This window comes from Glycine max, chromosome 17 (genome assembly GCF_000004515.6).
Source record: "Glycine max cultivar Williams 82 chromosome 17, Glycine_max_v4.0, whole genome shotgun sequence".
Taxonomy (NCBI): Eukaryota; Viridiplantae; Streptophyta; class Magnoliopsida; order Fabales; family Fabaceae; genus Glycine; species Glycine max.
Window position 1 is genome coordinate 8,026,345 of NC_038253.2, and position 17,128 is coordinate 8,043,472.

Genomic DNA, 17,128 nt, shown 5'->3' on the forward strand with positions numbered 1-17,128 from the left:
TTTGTATGAAATAAAAGTAAATACTCTCCATTATCCTGTTTAGTATATTTTTTAAAACTGGATTAAAAAGAGGGTAATCGTAAACTTATTTTTCATGTATGTATATTTTTGTCTGTTATAGTATATTACAACACTGACTTTTATTTATCTTCTAATTTGATCTATCGCCGTGTCGGAATTCAACAAGTGTGTGCCAATCATGTTAGACAGAAAAGGTAGTAAAATAATTAAGATTTGAAGAGCATTATTAATTAATTTATTTATAAGTGTTAAAGATCCAGCACTAAGAAAAAACACGTCTTTCTTTCTTCAAAATCCAATGATTCTGTTTCTAAACCTCCGTCTCAGACAAACACCCTCTACTCTCTGTCTCTAGCCTCTTCCCTTTCCCTCCAACTAACCTAACCAAACACTCCCTAACACCATTTCTTTATGCATTTCGCTGCTTCCATTGATTCGTGTTAGGTATATTCAATTCCCCCCAAATCTCGCGCCAACATGGGGCAAGAAAACCACCACAAGCGCAGCACCAGCGCGGGTTTGCCGACCTCCACCGCGCGAAGCCGCGGCGGCGGTAACGCGCTTCCCCGCGGCCGCCAGATCCAGAAGACCTTCAACAACATCAAGATCACCATCCTCTGCGGCTTCGTCACCATCCTCGTCCTTCGCGGCACCATCGGCGTCAACCTTGGCTCCTCCGACAACGACGCCGTCAACCAGAACCTCATCGAAGAAACCAACCGCATCCTCGCCGAGATCCGATCCGACGCCGACCCCTCCGATCCCGACGACCAGCAGTTCTTCAACCCTAACGACACCTTCACCCTCGGCCCCAAGATCGATAATTGGGACACTGAGCGCAAGAATTGGCTTCACCAAAACCCCGAATACCCTAATGTCATCGGAGGTAAACCTCGCATCTTGCTCCTTACTGGTTCTCCTCCCAAGCCTTGTGATAACCCTATTGGAGATCATTACCTTTTGAAGTCGATTAAGAATAAGATTGATTACTGTAGATTACACGGGATTGAAATTGTGTATAATTTGGCTCATTTGGATGTGGAACTTGCTGGGTATTGGGCTAAGTTGCCTATGATTAGGAGGTTGATGTTGTCGCACCCTGAGGTGGAGTGGATTTGGTGGATGGATAGTGATGCTTTTTTTACTGATATGGTGTTTGAGCTTCCTATGTCTAAGTATGATGAGTATAATCTGGTGCTTCATGGTTACCCTGATTTGTTGTTTGAGCAGAAATCTTGGATTGCGGTGAATACTGGGAGTTTTCTGTTTAGGAACTGTCAGTGGTCTTTGGATTTGCTTGATGCTTGGGCTCCCATGGGCCCCAAGGGGCCGGTTCGTGAGGAGGCCGGGAAGATCTTGACGGCCAATCTCAAGGGGAGGCCGGCGTTTGAGGCCGACGATCAGTCCGCCTTGATATACTTGCTGTTGTCCAAGAAGGAGAAGTGGATGGACAAGACGTTTCTTGAGAATTCGTTCTACTTGCACGGTTATTGGGCCGGGTTGGTTGATCGGTATGAGGAGATGATTGAGAAGTATCACCCAGGGTTAGGGGACGAGAGGTGGCCGTTTGTGACACATTTTGTCGGGTGTAAACCGTGTGGGAGTTACGGAGATTATCCTGTGGAGAGGTGCCTCAGTAGCATGGAGAGGGCTTTCAATTTTGCTGATAATCAGGTGCTCAAGCTCTATGGGTTCAGGCACCGTGGTCTCTTGAGTCCTAAGATCAAGAGGATCAGAAATGAGACAGTTAGTCCTTTGGAGTTTGTAGACCAGTTTGATATTCGAAGACATTCTACAGAAAACACGGAATCAAAGAGCTAGTGAGAAAGTTGTTGTTCAATGGGTGGTATTATAGAGAGTAATTATTTAGAAGTGGAGTTTCATTTGGGGACAGTTCACATGTAACTTTTGCTTCTTCTGTCGTCTTGGTACTTCTGTGAGAATTTTAGGATAGAATTCTTTCGTAAGTTCTTCTTTCTTCCAGATTTGAGCAATCAGCAAACAAATTTTATTTACTCATCTACTGTATACTGAGCTTCCTTTGTATTTGGGCTTTTGTGACATGAAATGAATTCAGAAACTTAATTAATACACATTCCTGTCCTCTTGATATTGTTGTGATCTTTTGTTACATGAGGTAACTGATTCTGTTTGTTATATTTGATCTTTATATCTCAAATGTGTTTCTAAATTACAATAGTAGGCAAAGGAAAGAAAGGTATGATCTTTAACAAAGGAATTGTGCTTAGTTTGCCCAAATTAAGATTTGAAGTAATATTTTTTTGATATTTTTGGACAATGTTTTGGATTCATGTTTACCCCGTGATAACCGCGAATCCAGAATGTTGGGAGTGTCCTTTGACATTAACGATATGATAAATATCTATATCAGACACCAACAGCTTTTAACTGCAACACTGTTTTGTCTTGGAAACAAAAAGGTGTTATTCATAGTGACAAATACAGTGGCATGATATTTGAATATCATGTCTTACGAGGCCCTGCTTTCTTACTTGTTAACATTAGCATATTTCTTTGCCTGATGCTACAGTTTTCGTTCCGAGTATACATTCTTGCGCACTCTACAAATTGTGGATGGAAATATAAAGAATAAAATAATATCTTGTATTTTTTTGAAAAGTTGTTTTCACTTTCCAATCAATTTTTCCCTTCCCATTTACGAGTACTTCAGAGCATAAGATATTGGGATAGGTTAATGTTTATCACGTATGTCTGATGAGCATAGAATAAGACTGTACTATTAGTATTACTGTATTAGTATGCCAAAAAGGTTTTAACATTAGGCTATTAGCACATTCTTTAATACAATTTTGCAATATCCTCGACTCCTCATTATCATGAGGTGAAAAGTGGGTTAATGAGTATCAAAAGGATTGTGAAAGTACTCTTGCTGCGCTGCCGGTGGTGGTAACTCGGTCACTCTTAATTTAGTTGGAAGCTTTTAAGAGATTCCTAACATCACATGACTTGTTATCTTTCGTAGATATCCCCGTCATTATCATGTCTCTTATAAATTATAATTGCGTAGTTGCAAAATGAGATATTTGAATGATGTGCAAGGTGTTGCGTTCATTGTACAAACAAATAATTACATTATTGCGTAGTTATTATGGCTTGGTTAAAACTTAAGTGGCCATGACACTTTTCCTCGTACATTGTATAATTTCGTCATCATTTGTTTTTTGAGTCCAGACTTGTCATTGTTGACTAAGCTTTTGAAGAGGATGTGCCGTAAATCCTCCTAACATGTGATTAACAAAGTAAAATTTTGTAATGCATACTTTTTCCCGAATAAAAGTATAGAAAGTGAAATGAAAACCCTTAATTTTGCATGAAATATATAATTCTTTGAAAACATTAAACAGATTCTTCAAAAAATAATTAATCAAGGGCCTGTTTACTAATATAGTCAAAATTCACTCGATAACGCTTTAGAATGACACGTTCTTGGATGTTCTGTGACATGCATCTCAAATAGAGTAAATAAAAGAATGGGATTTTGATTTTCCAAAAGCTAACCAAATTGGGTGGAAGTAATTAAGTTAACATAAGGACTTGATCAAATGCAACATGTGCTAAACATCTGAGCACGAAGAACCTAGTTAACTAACAGTTAGTACAGTTAGAGTGTTCTGCCAGCTTCCCTGCGTAAATTCTGTGGTTACCAGCTGAACTAGTCATTCATGAATGATGAATCATGAGGAGTGGAGGGAGGACTTCATTCGTCAAAGTTGTCTTGCAGATTAATGATATAACCCAAAAGTTGCTTCATCAGTCAGCCATTTGCTTTGATTAGGTTTGAGATGCCAATTCTGAGTTACATGTTCAATCACTCGTCTGTAGCAGGAACATGTGCGAAGAATGACAATTAGTTGCTTTGTCAGTTTACAACCTAACTCTCACATGCAGAATCCAAGCAAATTGCAAAATTCACACGTAAGCAGTGATATTTCAAAATAGAAAGAATAAAATAGCAGCATCAGTGTAGAGTGAAGCTCCTGATCACTGTTCCATGTGAATGCCAGCTACCAACCATATTCACAACCTTTAGGCAATCATTTCATCACTTTTGCAGCCAAAGCTTTGTGCCGATCAATAAGTATTTCATTCATTTGTGCAATCTGGTGCAAGAGTTTGGCAATTTTCTGTAAATAAAAGTAGCTAGCAGTTAGAAATGAAGGCCATAGCAAACGAGGGCAGTCAGGGAAGTGTTGAAAAAAAGTATAGCTTCAAGAGATGAATCAATAAAAATGAGAGAGAAAAACACCATTGCATTTGCATAGAGAATCAATCATTCATGCCTACATGCACATCCAATGTTTGAATGATGTAGTCAAGCACAAGGAAATGCCTTTCTTCACAAAACAATAATAATTTTCCTCCAATCCAATCCAATGCACTTGCAGTTAGATAGGACCCCTGAACGGCTGAACCAACCTTGTTAAGATAGAAAACTACTCTGACCTTAAATCTGCTGGCATTAAATTCAAAGTATTGTTTGTTTTGACTTTGGTGAGCTTCTAGAATTGTGTTCACTAAAAGACACGCTACTTTGGTGAGTTAAAGGAGAAGAGAGTATTTATCTACTAGCCTGAATCTATTTATTCCATGACACACAACAAACCAACACAGGGCTGTTGTCTCCATCACTTGAGTTATTTTGTTTAGGCTTTAACTTAAGCATCGTGTAATTAAGTAACTAATATACCAAAACAAGCAACACAATATATACGAACCCGATCTTTGTTGTTGATGATGTTGATGAGACGAGCTTCATTGGGAGTGAGGGTTCTCTTGTTCTTCCTGATGGCGATGAGGATCCAGCAGGACATGAGGAGCGCCGCAGCGGGAAGACCAAATGACCAAATTGGGCCTCTCAGGCGAAAAGATGAAAGCTTGGAATGCAAAATGTGGAGGGGGATACTAATCCAGGCGAAGGGTGAGGGTTGAGGTGGAGGAGGTGAGAGAGGGGCGTGGTATTCTGATGACAAAATTTTGAGGTTTTCGTGGTCGATTGGGGGAAATACCAAATCATTTGGAACCATCCTTCTTCATTCAACTCAGAAATTATTGAATTTTATTAAGTTATTACCTCCAAGGGCTAGGCGTCTAAATCAATCGACTTTTCTAACTTAACTCAAGATCAAATAAATGCCAATTAATCAAATGCTAAGGCCAAGTATCCCATTGCCTTAGGCCTCCCACCAATATATATATAAAAATTATTAGGTAACATATTTTATTATATTATTTATTATTATTTTATTAGTAAAATTATAAAATTTTAATATATGCATACACATACCTATATTATAAATCATTTGAGAAGTTTATAATTCATTTAAAAATTATAAAAACATTAGTTTCCATTAACTTTAAATTAAGAAAATCATATTAAAATAATATGATGTATATTTTGATGAAAATGAGAGTGGTGAGATTACATATTTTTCTTATTGTAAAATATAAAATTATTTTGTACTTTTTATTTGAATCATAATAATTGAGAATTGTATTTGAATCATAATAATGGAGAATTGTAAAAGAAAGTAAATTGAAAAAAAAATATTTATTTTAAAATAAATTTAAGTTTTAGTAAACATTAATTTGATATTAAAGTATATTAAAAATTTAATACTTTTTATATGCGTATAATGTTTATAAAATATAATTAATAATACTTGTAATTGTTGTTATAGTTAAAAAATATTCAAAAATATTTTTTTCTAGATCTAATTTGAGATCATTTATATTATAAGATATAGTAGAATAAATTGCTATCGAATGAAATATGAAAATATTACTTAAATTTTAATTAACAATTTTTACACAAAAAAGTGAAAGAATAAAATAAAAATAGACAAAACTCACGTACAAAATTTGTTCAAGACCAAAAAATATATAGGCACGGTCTTGATCAAATATAATAATATTTACAAAAACCAGGAATCCAAAATTAAAAAAAAAAAAAAACAAACGTTTGAAAAGCCTACCAAAAATAAACATTTTAAATACTTTATCATCTCTTATTTTTTACTTTACTTTTTATTATAAATCCTCGGGAACCCAAATGCAGCTTATATTACAAACCATTTTTTATCATCTTGTCAATATTTTTGCTTCAATTTTGTAAACTGGGGTCATCTTATGGCAATCATGATATGTCCTGTTGCATTGCAACTTGCAAGTATCATGCTAAAACACAATCTTCTTTCTAAACAGATTCCGGTTTGGTTGTTACGCGGTTTGCACTTGCTCATTGTCGAAAGACAAACGTCATTAGCGACATTGTAGGGTCCAACGTATACCTCGGTAGGATTCATCATTAGTTTTACCGATTCTAACAAAATCGTCCAACATGCAACAGAACTTGCTTCTTCTCCTTCTCACTACAAACAAAACACCTTTCTTCTGTTTCTCCAACTGCTGGCATGCATTGCACCCTCTCCAAAACAAAACAAATATAACGTCCTTCAGTTTCTTCCTCGTATTCATCATTCATTATCTCCACCCTCATTGTGGAGCCTCAACCATGGAAGTAGAAAACAAAGTCATCATAGTGAAGCTTTCTAATTTTGTGTCATCCCTTTCATTAATTCTTCACCTTTTCCTTTTCACCCTCGCTAAATGTGACTCTTCTTTCTCACCAAATGTTAACTATCTCATTGATTGTGGCTCCTCCCACCCCACTCAGCTCAAAGATGGTAGAATCTTCAAATCTGATCGTGAAACTACTTCTCTCCTATCCACAACTGAAGATTTGCACATATCACTTAACTCAAATCTCTCCCCTTCTATTCCTTCTTTATCACTTCCTTTGTATCAAACCGCAAGAGTTTTTCAAGAAGAATCCACCTACTCCTTTTACATCTCCAAAAGTGGTAGACTTTGGATTCGTCTCTACTTCTTCCCTCTCCCTGACCCTTCCTTTAACCTAACAAGTGCTGTTTTCTCTGTCCAAACCAATCATCATGTGCTCTTGCATGAGTTCTCAGCATGGAACAATGACACACCCGTTTTCAAGGAATACCTTGTTAATGTTTCTGATAGTATTTTCTCGCTTGAATTCAAGCCTAAGAAAAACTCATTTGCGTTCATCAATGCCATTGAGGTTGTCTCAGCCCCTGACACTCTTATCTCAGATTCAGCAACTGCACTTTCCCCACTTGGAGAATTCAAAGGCTTGTTGAATTCTGCTCTTGAAGTATCCTACAGAATAAACGTTGGTGGTCCAGTCATAACTCCTGACAATGACACTTTGTCTAGAACATGGGAAACTGATGGATCTTACAACATTTTCCCACAGGGTTCTGTGAATGTTTCTGTCTCCAACAAAAGCATAAAGTATCCTCGTACGGGTATACTTACACCTTTGATTGCTCCAAACTCAGTTTATGCAAGTGCTGTACACATGAAAGACGCTAGAGTTATGGAACCAAATTTCAATCTAAGTTGGGTTGTGAACGTGGAAAGTGGCTACTCTTATTTGATAAGAATTCATTTCTGTGACATTGTGAGCAAGAGTCTTAACCGGTTATACTTCAATGTGTACATCAACGGGATTGAGGGTGTGTCAAGTTTGGATCTTTCATTGCAAACCAAAGCTCTAGCCACTGCTTTTTACAAGGACTTTGTGCTAAATGCATTTTCCATCACAAGCGGTTCCATTTTGGTTCAGGTGGGACCAGCCAATCTACAACATGGCATGACCGATGCAATTGCGAATGGAATTGAGGTGATGAAGATGAGCAACAACGCAGACAGCTTGGATGGTTTTTTCTCTGTTGATGGCAAATACAAAGGGCCAAGTTCACCAACCAAGGCAATCAAAATCTTTGCATGCGTTGGAATAGCTTTGGCTGTGACAACAATGTTGTTGCTAGCAATGATTTGTATAAGGTGGAAAAAGAGGCCTCAAGATTGGGAAACGCATAACAGGTTCTCATCATGGCTCCTCCCTTTCCATTCAGCTAGAATGGTTTCAAGCAAAAGCAGTTTTCGAAGCTCAAATGCATTCAGTTCCCACAAGAGCAATAAGCATGGCCATGGTGTTTCCCAAAAAGGGCGTGAAAGGTTCTTCCCCTTCAGTGAAATGCTCCAAGCCACCAATAATTTCGATGAGAAGAAAGTGATAGGCATTGGAGGATTCGGGAAAGTGTATCTTGGAACGTTGGAAGATGGGACAAAGGTTGCTATAAAACGAGGAAGTGGTAGCTCAGAACAAGGCATCAATGAGTTCAGAACAGAACTAGAAATGCTCTCAAAGCTTCGCCATCGCCACCTAGTCTCTTTGATGGGTTTCTGTGATGAAAATTCAGAGATGGTTCTTGTGTATGAGTACATGGCTAATGGCCCCTTTCGTTCTCACCTCTATGGCTCCAACCTCCCTCTTTTGTCATGGGAAAAGAGGCTTGAAATATGCATTGGTGCTGCTCGTGGCTTGCACTATCTCCACACTGGTGCAGCTCAAAGCATCACACACCGTGATGTGAAGACAACAAACATCCTCTTAGATGAGAACTATGTTGCCAAGGTTTCTGACTTCGGTTTGTCAAAAGCTGTCCCAGAGAAGGCTCAAGTTAGCACAGCTGTGAAGGGTAGTTTGGGGTACCTTGACCCTGAGTATTATAGGACCCAACAACTAACTCAGAAATCTGATATATACTCTTTTGGGGTAGTCCTAATTGAGGTACTTTGTGCTAGGCCAGTTATTTGCCCTACACTTCCAAGAGAGGAGATTAACTTGGCTGATTGGGCAATGGCACAACATAGAAGACGAGTGCTTAATGAAGTAATTGATCCTCGTATTATCAAAAGTATTAGTCCTCAATCCTTAAATGTTTTTGTGCAAATTGCTGAGAGATGTTTATCTGATTCTGGTGTTGATAGGCCTAGTGTGGGGGATGTGTTGTGGCATTTGGAATATGCTTTGCGCCTACAAGATGATGCCACAAGGATTAAAGAACTTGATGAAAAAATTGAAAGTATAGTCACAAATGAATGTAATGATAATGATAATGTAGCAGGTCACTCGGGTGATCCAGCAAGTGATGTGTCTAATAGCACAGATGCTAATTCTGCTTTGTTTTCTCAGATAGCCAACTTTCAAGGAAGGTAAAGTTAGATTAGATAGAAATTAATTACAAACAGGTTCAAAGGCAAAGTGACTAAAGGAGTTGGATTAGTTGCGCCACTCTTCCTTGCGGCTAATATTCAGTTCTGAAGTTTATGATATGGATCAACCTCTAGGCATGGTCATGATGCAATATGCAAACCAAAATTGGATTAGCTTTGATTTTTATGTATAAAAAAAAAACCTACTCTGCTGTTTTCTCCCTATTTTCATAATTGATCATAGTTTGGGAAAAATCAATAGGGTAAGAAAAATTGTATCTCAAGCGTGTTTTGAGTATTTATAGGAAAAAGTTAGCAGGGATATACGAAGTATTTTACCTTATCTGGTGTCTCCAAATTCGAGTTTGTACTTCTTGTTTCTAACATAATAAGTATTTCATTCTTCCACTTGAGTTAATGGATCCACTTTTAAAATAATGTAGTTTCGTCATCTTTTGCATAAACTTTTTCATAAATATTTATAGGAAGAAAAATTAATATGAGAGAATTTTTATAAATTAATTTAATCATAAGTTAAAACTTTAAATTATAAAAAAAGTTTATTATGTTTTTGTTATTTTTTTATTCTATAAGTGCTTATAGTAAAGTTTATCTAAATACAACCTTACTGAAAATATCGCAATAGAAGAATAAGGATTAAAAGTTTAAAATCAATGGATTTTTTATATAAAATATTTGGATTAAACTTCTAAGTATAATGAAGCTCTAACTTTCCCTCTAGGTTTGATGCTAACCCTTTTTGTATAGATTCAAACTAAACGATTCCTTAGTGCCTCATATCATTATTTTTAGCGGACAGCAATTTTAGGTCTGAAAGAAATGTTAAACTATGCATAATTTGTATTCAAAAAATATATTTTTTTCAAAAAAAAATTCTTCTTAAAATTTTGAAAGAAAGAGAACATTAAAATTTTCTAAAGCCCAGACCCATAAGTCCATAGGAGAGCCTAGCATGGTTATGGTCCAAATCTAATACAAGGCCATCAAATTAATCCATCTAGAGCAGGCCGTTAAATGAATCCGTTAAATTTTCTGACAAGGCATTCCTACATGGGAAGTGAAGTCCGCGCGGCAAAAACAAATTTTTAATGTGTATAATATGAAGAACAAAAAGAAGAGGAAGAAGACGGCCTCACTAAGACTAGCATTCAGAATTAGAAAATTAGGGATTGAATTAGAAATATTAGAGATAAAATTATATTTTAATAAAATATTAAATTAAAAATTAAAATGCAAAAAATATAAAAATTGTTATAAGATCCTTAGGTTTAAGTTGCAAAAAAAAAATTAATTTGATTGATTTTAAAATTACACCAAAATATCATTCTAATTTTAAATGTAAAAGATAGGGAAAATATGTATGAATGGTGAGATTTCTTAACTATCTAATCTTTATTTTTTTTTCTCAACCAGATAGGGTAAATGTAACACTTCGACGAATCACATCAGATAAGACAGGAAAGAATATAGATGCGTAAGTATTGAACGATACAGTTGATAATAACTTAAAGAAATTAATTGATGTTATCTATATCTACAAGATACATCAGTTCTTTTAATAGCCCATCACTTAGGAACTTAATAGTTAAACATGTTTAGTTTGAAATAACTATGCAATGAATAACCTTTTGTTGAATAAGGTGTCATGTGTTAAATGTCATTGTGAAAATAAAAAAATATGAATTAGATATGAATCATTTTATAACTGAAAACAAAAAAAAAAATCTATAAGAACCAAAATTACAAATGGTTGACTTTTAATAACTAAAAATATATTTAAAATAATGTAATGAATATATTTTATTTAATAATACTTTTTAACGGACTATTAACATTAAATGCTATATTCATTAAATTATTAAATATAATTCATAAAAAAGTGATAGGAATTAAGAGATCGATTATTTTAATATTTAATTATATAATTTAAGTTTATTTTATTTTATAAAATTTTAAATTACGTTTGATGAAATAATTATTTTAAAAATTCAATAAATGCTTTAATAAAAAATTATTATATATATGTATATGATAATTTTTATTTAATGTTAAATTTTACTACACATATTCATATACTTAAAAAATATTGCATTTATTAAACTTTGAAACTATTATATTTAATAAACTTTATTGACCTACTATGTTTATTAATATAATATATAGTCAAACGATGAAAATTAAGAGATCAATTATTATAGGTAGGTAAAAAACCATATATATTTATTAAATTTAATATACATATATATATATATATATATATATATTATGTTTTAAATTATATTTTTTGAATTTAAGTATATACTCTTTTAAAAAAAATGATTATATACTATAATTATAAATGTTGTATTCATTAAATAGAATATATATATATATATATATATATATATATATATATATATATATATATATATTTGGTAACATTTTTCTATTATACTTACACTTATTTTTTTTATTTTTTAGTTGTAGTATGCTAGCAAGTTATAATTAAAAAATATTTTGAAGTACACTGACAGTATAATTTGCCAACACCCTATTTGAAATAACATAAGTAGGTAAAAATATTAAATGAATAAATATAATATGATAATTAATTAATTATATACATTGCATAAAATAATAATAATAATAATTAATAAAAATATAAAACTCGAATTAAATATAAATTCTACGTTGACATTTGTGCTCAGGTGAGCAATAGCTTACCAGCAGTTTTCAATGACCTATTAATTAAAAATTTGGCAAGAATTGAATGTAACACTTTTTTAGTTACCAGTCGAGATAATCATGGTACATTCCAGTGCCGTTACGCAGTTGTATTGTTAATCCCTTAATCTTACATTTTTATTTTTATTTTAATTGTTTACCACATACTAATACGACTGAAATGTATTTCAAAATGTCCCAAACACGAGGAAATATCCCGATGTTAATGTTGAAAGAGTTAATGTTACTTGTTAGAGCATCCCACCATATTCATACCCAAAAAACTGGTTACAGAATTTTCTTCAACAACACGAAATCTAGCTAGAATATACATTTCAAGTATTATTTAGTGTAATTACTAGGTCTAAAATTGAAAAGATGAACATAGAAAAATTGAAGCCAGGAACCAATGTAGAAAAATTGAAGAGATGATCATAGAATATACATAAGCTTTATTTTTGTTTAAACATATAAGAGTAGATTACTATATTTTACATTTTAGAGAAAGAAAAAAATCCTTAAAAAAATTGCATCAAATGCGAAAAAGTTTACTAATTAAGTCAACATCCACCTTTTTTTGGGGGGGTCAGTATCGTTTAGATTGGTTTTTAGACAAACATGATATTTAAAATAAAGTGATTAAATTAATTTTAACTATAAATAAAAGAAACCGACACTTTTGTTTTGTGTATATGTAGTCTTGTTTTTATAATACTAAGTCGGAAATCGTTTTTTGTCTTCTACTTTATATCCAATGACCTAAATCGGAAATCCTTTTTCTTTTTCCTTTACAGAAAAAAGAATTGAAGGAACCGGAGGTCCCCAAGCCAAATGTCTATTACTTTATATTCAATCACCTGATTGCAATTAAATTTCAGTTTGAATGTCAACAAATATATGTTGACATCTCAACAAGGAAAAAAAGTATAACTAAAATACTTAATATTGTTTAATGACATAATATTCCCTTCTTTTAATAACAAAATCATTTAAGATATTACCCCATCGAACTTGCACTAAAATTACATGGTCATACGTACAATTAGTTTAGCTCACCAACTAAATCATAAGCATTCTCTATTCACTATTCACCATGTTTTGTCCTTCGTTCATTGGTCACCAATGGCATCAACTATGATAAAGACCTCAACCCACCTCTGCCCCACGTCTATGGTATCCTAATTCCATAGCCTTCATCTCGTATCTAATTTGTGTGGCGTTTTAATTTGACATGAATCATTAGTTTTATGTAATATGCATGTAATTTTGACGATCATCTAGATTTATAGATATATCATGTTGCTAAAGGGTCCCTTTTCTCTAATAATTGTTAATGGAAGTGGAACCATTTGATATATCTTATTATTGTTAATTATATTATTGATATTGTTTTTGTTATTATTATTAATATTAGTATAGCTTACAAGCTACGTATTACTCACTTATTATACAATGTGAAAAGTGTCAAAAGTCCAAAAGTGGGGTCGTGGTCCTACCTTAAGCAGCATGCATCTCAAGTTACTAGTGGTTTATAACAATTTTCATTGTATATTCCGGCAACTTGGATTAAATTCTATGCTCCTTCTTCATCAAGTATAAAATTTACTTTATATTTTCCACTCATGTCATAAATTGCTCTTGAAATTTTTAAATGGCGCTTTAATTACGAGGTTAATGGGGCCAACATCGAGTGCTTCATAATTCACTTTGTCATCATTTCTATTATATTTCTAGGACTTGGAAAAGTGTTTGTGGCCAGAATGATAATATACCAAATAATGTGCATTTTAAGCAATCTAGAAAGAGAAGAAGCTCCCCTCATCATCAAGACAAAAAAAACAAAAGACCTGCCATTCCAAATTCCACATTGGTCTATTGATAAATGCTAATAAATTAAATCGTGACACCAAGGAAAAGGTGCTATGCTTATTCCCTCTTAAACCAGCTAATCTGGTGAGATTCGTAGAACACAAAGCAAAATCTACAATGTGTCCAAAGCCTCTGGTGAAAACAAAGTCCAAACACTTCCACCTTATACCAGTCGTTGGTTTGGTCTTGTTGGCCTATCTATTCATTCAAAACACCAACCCTTAAAACTCTCTAACCTACCCTTTCCAAAAGAAAGAGCAAACTCATTTAAGAAAAACTAGAACAGAAAAAGAAACACCAACACCTGACTCTTGTACACTTTTGATGAGTATTATTATAGAGTCCATATTGGTGAGAACTGAGAAGCCACACAACTCATCATCCCACATTCCCTCTCCCTCTTGTGGCAAGCTTCTAAAAGACCAATTCCAATGGAAGTTTCATGCAAGATTCTCAGAAGATCAACTCACAGTTTTCTGCAAAACTATCATTACTTCACCTCAACAGCAGCTTTCTTAGCTTTTCCTTTCTCAGCTTCAATACTCCTCTCTCAAGCATTAGTCCCTTCTCCTTCATCCCTCTTGCCTCAAATCTATAGCCGACTAAGGACTCTCTTTGATGCTGCAGGCTTCCCTTCTTCACAATTGTTTACCATTCTCAACCTCAAAGTTTCTCAAACAATCACTTCTTCAATCCTCACCCTTCCTTTCACACTCACCTTTCTCCTCATTGCAAAAGCATCCATAATTCAGGCTCTCAATCACCACAAACCAACTTTTCCACCATCCTTCAAATCAATACTATCCCTTTACAAGCCTCTCCTCCACACCTATTTTTGCAACTGTTTCTTGATTCTCTCAGCAAATGCAAGTGCTTTTGGTCTCATGTTTTCGGCCTTCAGCTTCATTGAAAGACTTGGCTACTCTTCCTCCCCTAGTGGCCTCATCCTCTTCATGTCAGTAACTGGGGCAATTCTCTTTTCTGTGATTCTTGCCAATGCTATTGTCATATGCAACATGGCACTGGCTCTATCTGGCATGGAGGGACATGGTGGATACTTGGCAATTCTGAAAGCATGTCTTCTCCTAAGGGGAAGGACTTCAATGGCTTTGTTCCTGGCACTTCCTGTCAATGTGGCCTTGGCTGCCATTGAGGCCTTGTTCCAATTCAGGGTTGTGAGGCCCTATCATATTGCTGGAATAACAAGGCCTTGTGTGGCTTTGGAGGGGATTTTCATTGCTTACCTCTACTCAATTTTCATCATCCTTGACACGGTTGTGAGCTGCATGTTCTACAAAAGCCTTAAGACAGGACCACTGATCGGTCATGAGGACAAACATTTGTTCAGGATTGAATTCCCAGATGAAGACAAGTACGGTTACATGGGCACCAAGGAACTTCCTTGAGTAACATTGAGGTGGAAAAGTTATTAATTTGGTCAAGGCTTTTCTCATATTTCATGAAGGAGAAGGAGCTGCCTGTTATTTTATACGAGTATAGAAGGAATTTACAAAATTCATTCATGTTGCTTGAAGGAAATCGAGCAACTTTGAAGACATAAAAGGTTTTCAAATGAGCAACCTCAGCTCAGCTATGTGCAAAGCCAAAGAAGCTAGAGATTAGTACACCATTTGATATAAATGCAATTCTGTTATATTCTTAGACTCCATCTTTTGTTTTTGTCTATTTTGCTTTGTAGATTAGCAAATGGCAATATTTTACAGTGTGGATAATACAAATGCTTCCCTTTAATTGCCTTCTTCTCTGTGTGCAATTCTCACTGATTTTCTACCGTTTTTCATCGAATGAAAAATCAACAATGATTCGCGGATCCTATGTGCATTAGTACTATCCCTTCCATATACATAATTCAGCAATTGTACTTTGGCAAACCAGCATTAGGAGACCCTGTTCTATAATTCAATCTAACAATTCTGAATGACCACCCCAAATGAAATCACACAAGGTGTGATAAATGGAGTTACAGTTGGGAAATGTCCATCTTAAGATGCAAATAAAGATATAACTGACTGCTCAGGTACACCTCAGGACAGCACCATGTACAGCTCCACTATCTGAATTTTTACTGTTTTTATACTCCTAAACTGTGTTCTCAAAAATCCAATGTGGTAAATTTCATGGGAGACCAGACTGTGACAAAAACATTTTACACAAGAAAAATGAAACTAGCATATCTAATTGGTCTACTCTTCTCTAGAATCTTACAATTTACAATTGGAATCATATAATTTGATACTCTATAACTAGTGCACGATTCCTATCATGTGATGAATCATATATAAATTTGAATCTTATGATACATGGATGAATAAAAGTGATTCCAAATATGCCAAATAACAATTCAACGACTCATTGTTTTTAATTTACTTTAATTTTACAATTTTCAATTAAAGAAATTGAGATGCATGATAAGCAGAAATGATTAAATAAAAAAAATAATTCAAAGAGCATTACTAAACATATTCTTCAAATACATTATTTTAATTCTTCTAAAATAAAGATTTCACATTGTCACGTATGCATGTCAATTTAAAAGTTTACACAATCAATTAATTAAAAATCATTTCGTATTTGATATAATTTTTAAAATTAATTATTATATAAATCAACAAAATTCATGTACATATCAATTTGTAATTAGATATTAATATAAAACACTTTTATAGTATCACTACATACATTATTTATTCTTTAAAATAAAGGCTTCCCATACTCAACTATGACTTATGATTTTTTTAAAAGACTTATAGTCATATTCTATTTTAAAATAATTACATTATGCTAAGGGTATTTAAATCTAAATCGATTCAAAATAAAAATAAAAAATTACTCAAAAAAACCAAAAATCATACCAAAACGATTCTTTTTGAATTTATTTAGATAATTTTTTTCTCAAATGGATCAGTTTGATTTAATTTACAATTTTTTTTTTTGAAATCAAATCACAACACTTATACCAACATTCATATTATTTTAAAATTATATATTTTATATGTATACTATTTGAATTTCACATTATTTTATAGTGTTATATATATATATATAGATATAAATTTATACAACATATATCACTTTCTTTTCTTTTCCAGACAACTATTATAAGATATATTATCAGTAAAATTTTATTGTAGAATATTTAACATATTAATAAATTTCATAAAATATTAAAAACAATTTTTTTAATATAAATTAATTTAAAAGTTTAAAAAATATATATAAATTTTAATAAATAATATTTTAATAAAAATCATAAATATCAAACAGCATAATATTGATTTAGTTTGGATTTTATTTTAAACCAAAACCGAAGCAAATTGAACCATAAATACCCCTACATTGAGCATCATAGTCATTTTAT

General features: G+C 33.6%; 4 protein-coding genes across 4 annotated transcripts; 3 read left to right on the forward strand and 1 right to left on the reverse strand.

The window, feature by feature from the left end:
* The first annotated feature begins 22 nt into the window (after nt 1–22).
* LOC100819400 (probable xyloglucan 6-xylosyltransferase 5) lies at nt 23–2,114 on the forward strand. Its single transcript, XM_003549640.5, has one exon. It carries the CDS (start codon nt 499–501, stop codon nt 1,840–1,842), a length of 1,344 nt encoding a protein of 447 aa, XP_003549688.1. The 5' UTR covers nt 23–498; the 3' UTR covers nt 1,843–2,114.
* A 1,431-nt stretch (nt 2,115–3,545) lies between these two features.
* On the reverse strand, nt 3,546–5,175 carry LOC102664729 (uncharacterized). Its single transcript, XM_006600639.4, has 2 exons — nt 4,779–5,175; nt 3,546–4,187 (listed from the first exon to the last, which is right to left on the reverse strand). The coding sequence occupies exons 1-2, from the start codon at nt 5,085–5,087 to the stop codon at nt 4,098–4,100; spliced, it is 399 nt and encodes a 132-aa protein (XP_006600702.1). The 5' UTR covers nt 5,088–5,175; the 3' UTR covers nt 3,546–4,097.
* Nucleotides 5,176–6,574: 1,399 nt separating this feature from the next.
* LOC100814982 (probable receptor-like protein kinase At5g61350) lies at nt 6,575–9,160 on the forward strand. The gene has a single exon (XM_006601370.3). The coding sequence runs from the start codon at nt 6,575–6,577 to the stop codon at nt 9,158–9,160; it is 2,586 nt and encodes an 861-aa protein (XP_006601433.1).
* A 4,594-nt stretch (nt 9,161–13,754) lies between these two features.
* On the forward strand, nt 13,755–15,482 carry LOC100819933 (uncharacterized). Its single transcript, XM_003549641.5, has one exon. The coding sequence runs from the start codon at nt 14,181–14,183 to the stop codon at nt 15,153–15,155; it is 975 nt and encodes a 324-aa protein (XP_003549689.1). The 5' UTR covers nt 13,755–14,180; the 3' UTR covers nt 15,156–15,482.
* Nucleotides 15,483–17,128: the final 1,646 nt, after the last annotated feature.

Coding starts and splice junctions, on each gene's coding strand:
- LOC100819400 (XM_003549640.5), top strand. CDS start 499: ATGGGGCAAGAAAACCACCACAAGCGCAGCACCAGCGCGGGTTTGCCG.
- LOC102664729 (XM_006600639.4), bottom strand. CDS start 5,087: ATGGTTCCAAATGATTTGGTATTTCCCCCAATCGACCACGAAAACCTC. Junction 4,188..4,778: donor TCATCAACAACAAAGATCGG/GTTCGTATATAT, acceptor TTTTATTTACAG/AAAATTGCCAAACTCTTGCA.
- LOC100814982 (XM_006601370.3), top strand. CDS start 6,575: ATGGAAGTAGAAAACAAAGTCATCATAGTGAAGCTTTCTAATTTTGTG.
- LOC100819933 (XM_003549641.5), top strand. CDS start 14,181: ATGGAAGTTTCATGCAAGATTCTCAGAAGATCAACTCACAGTTTTCTG.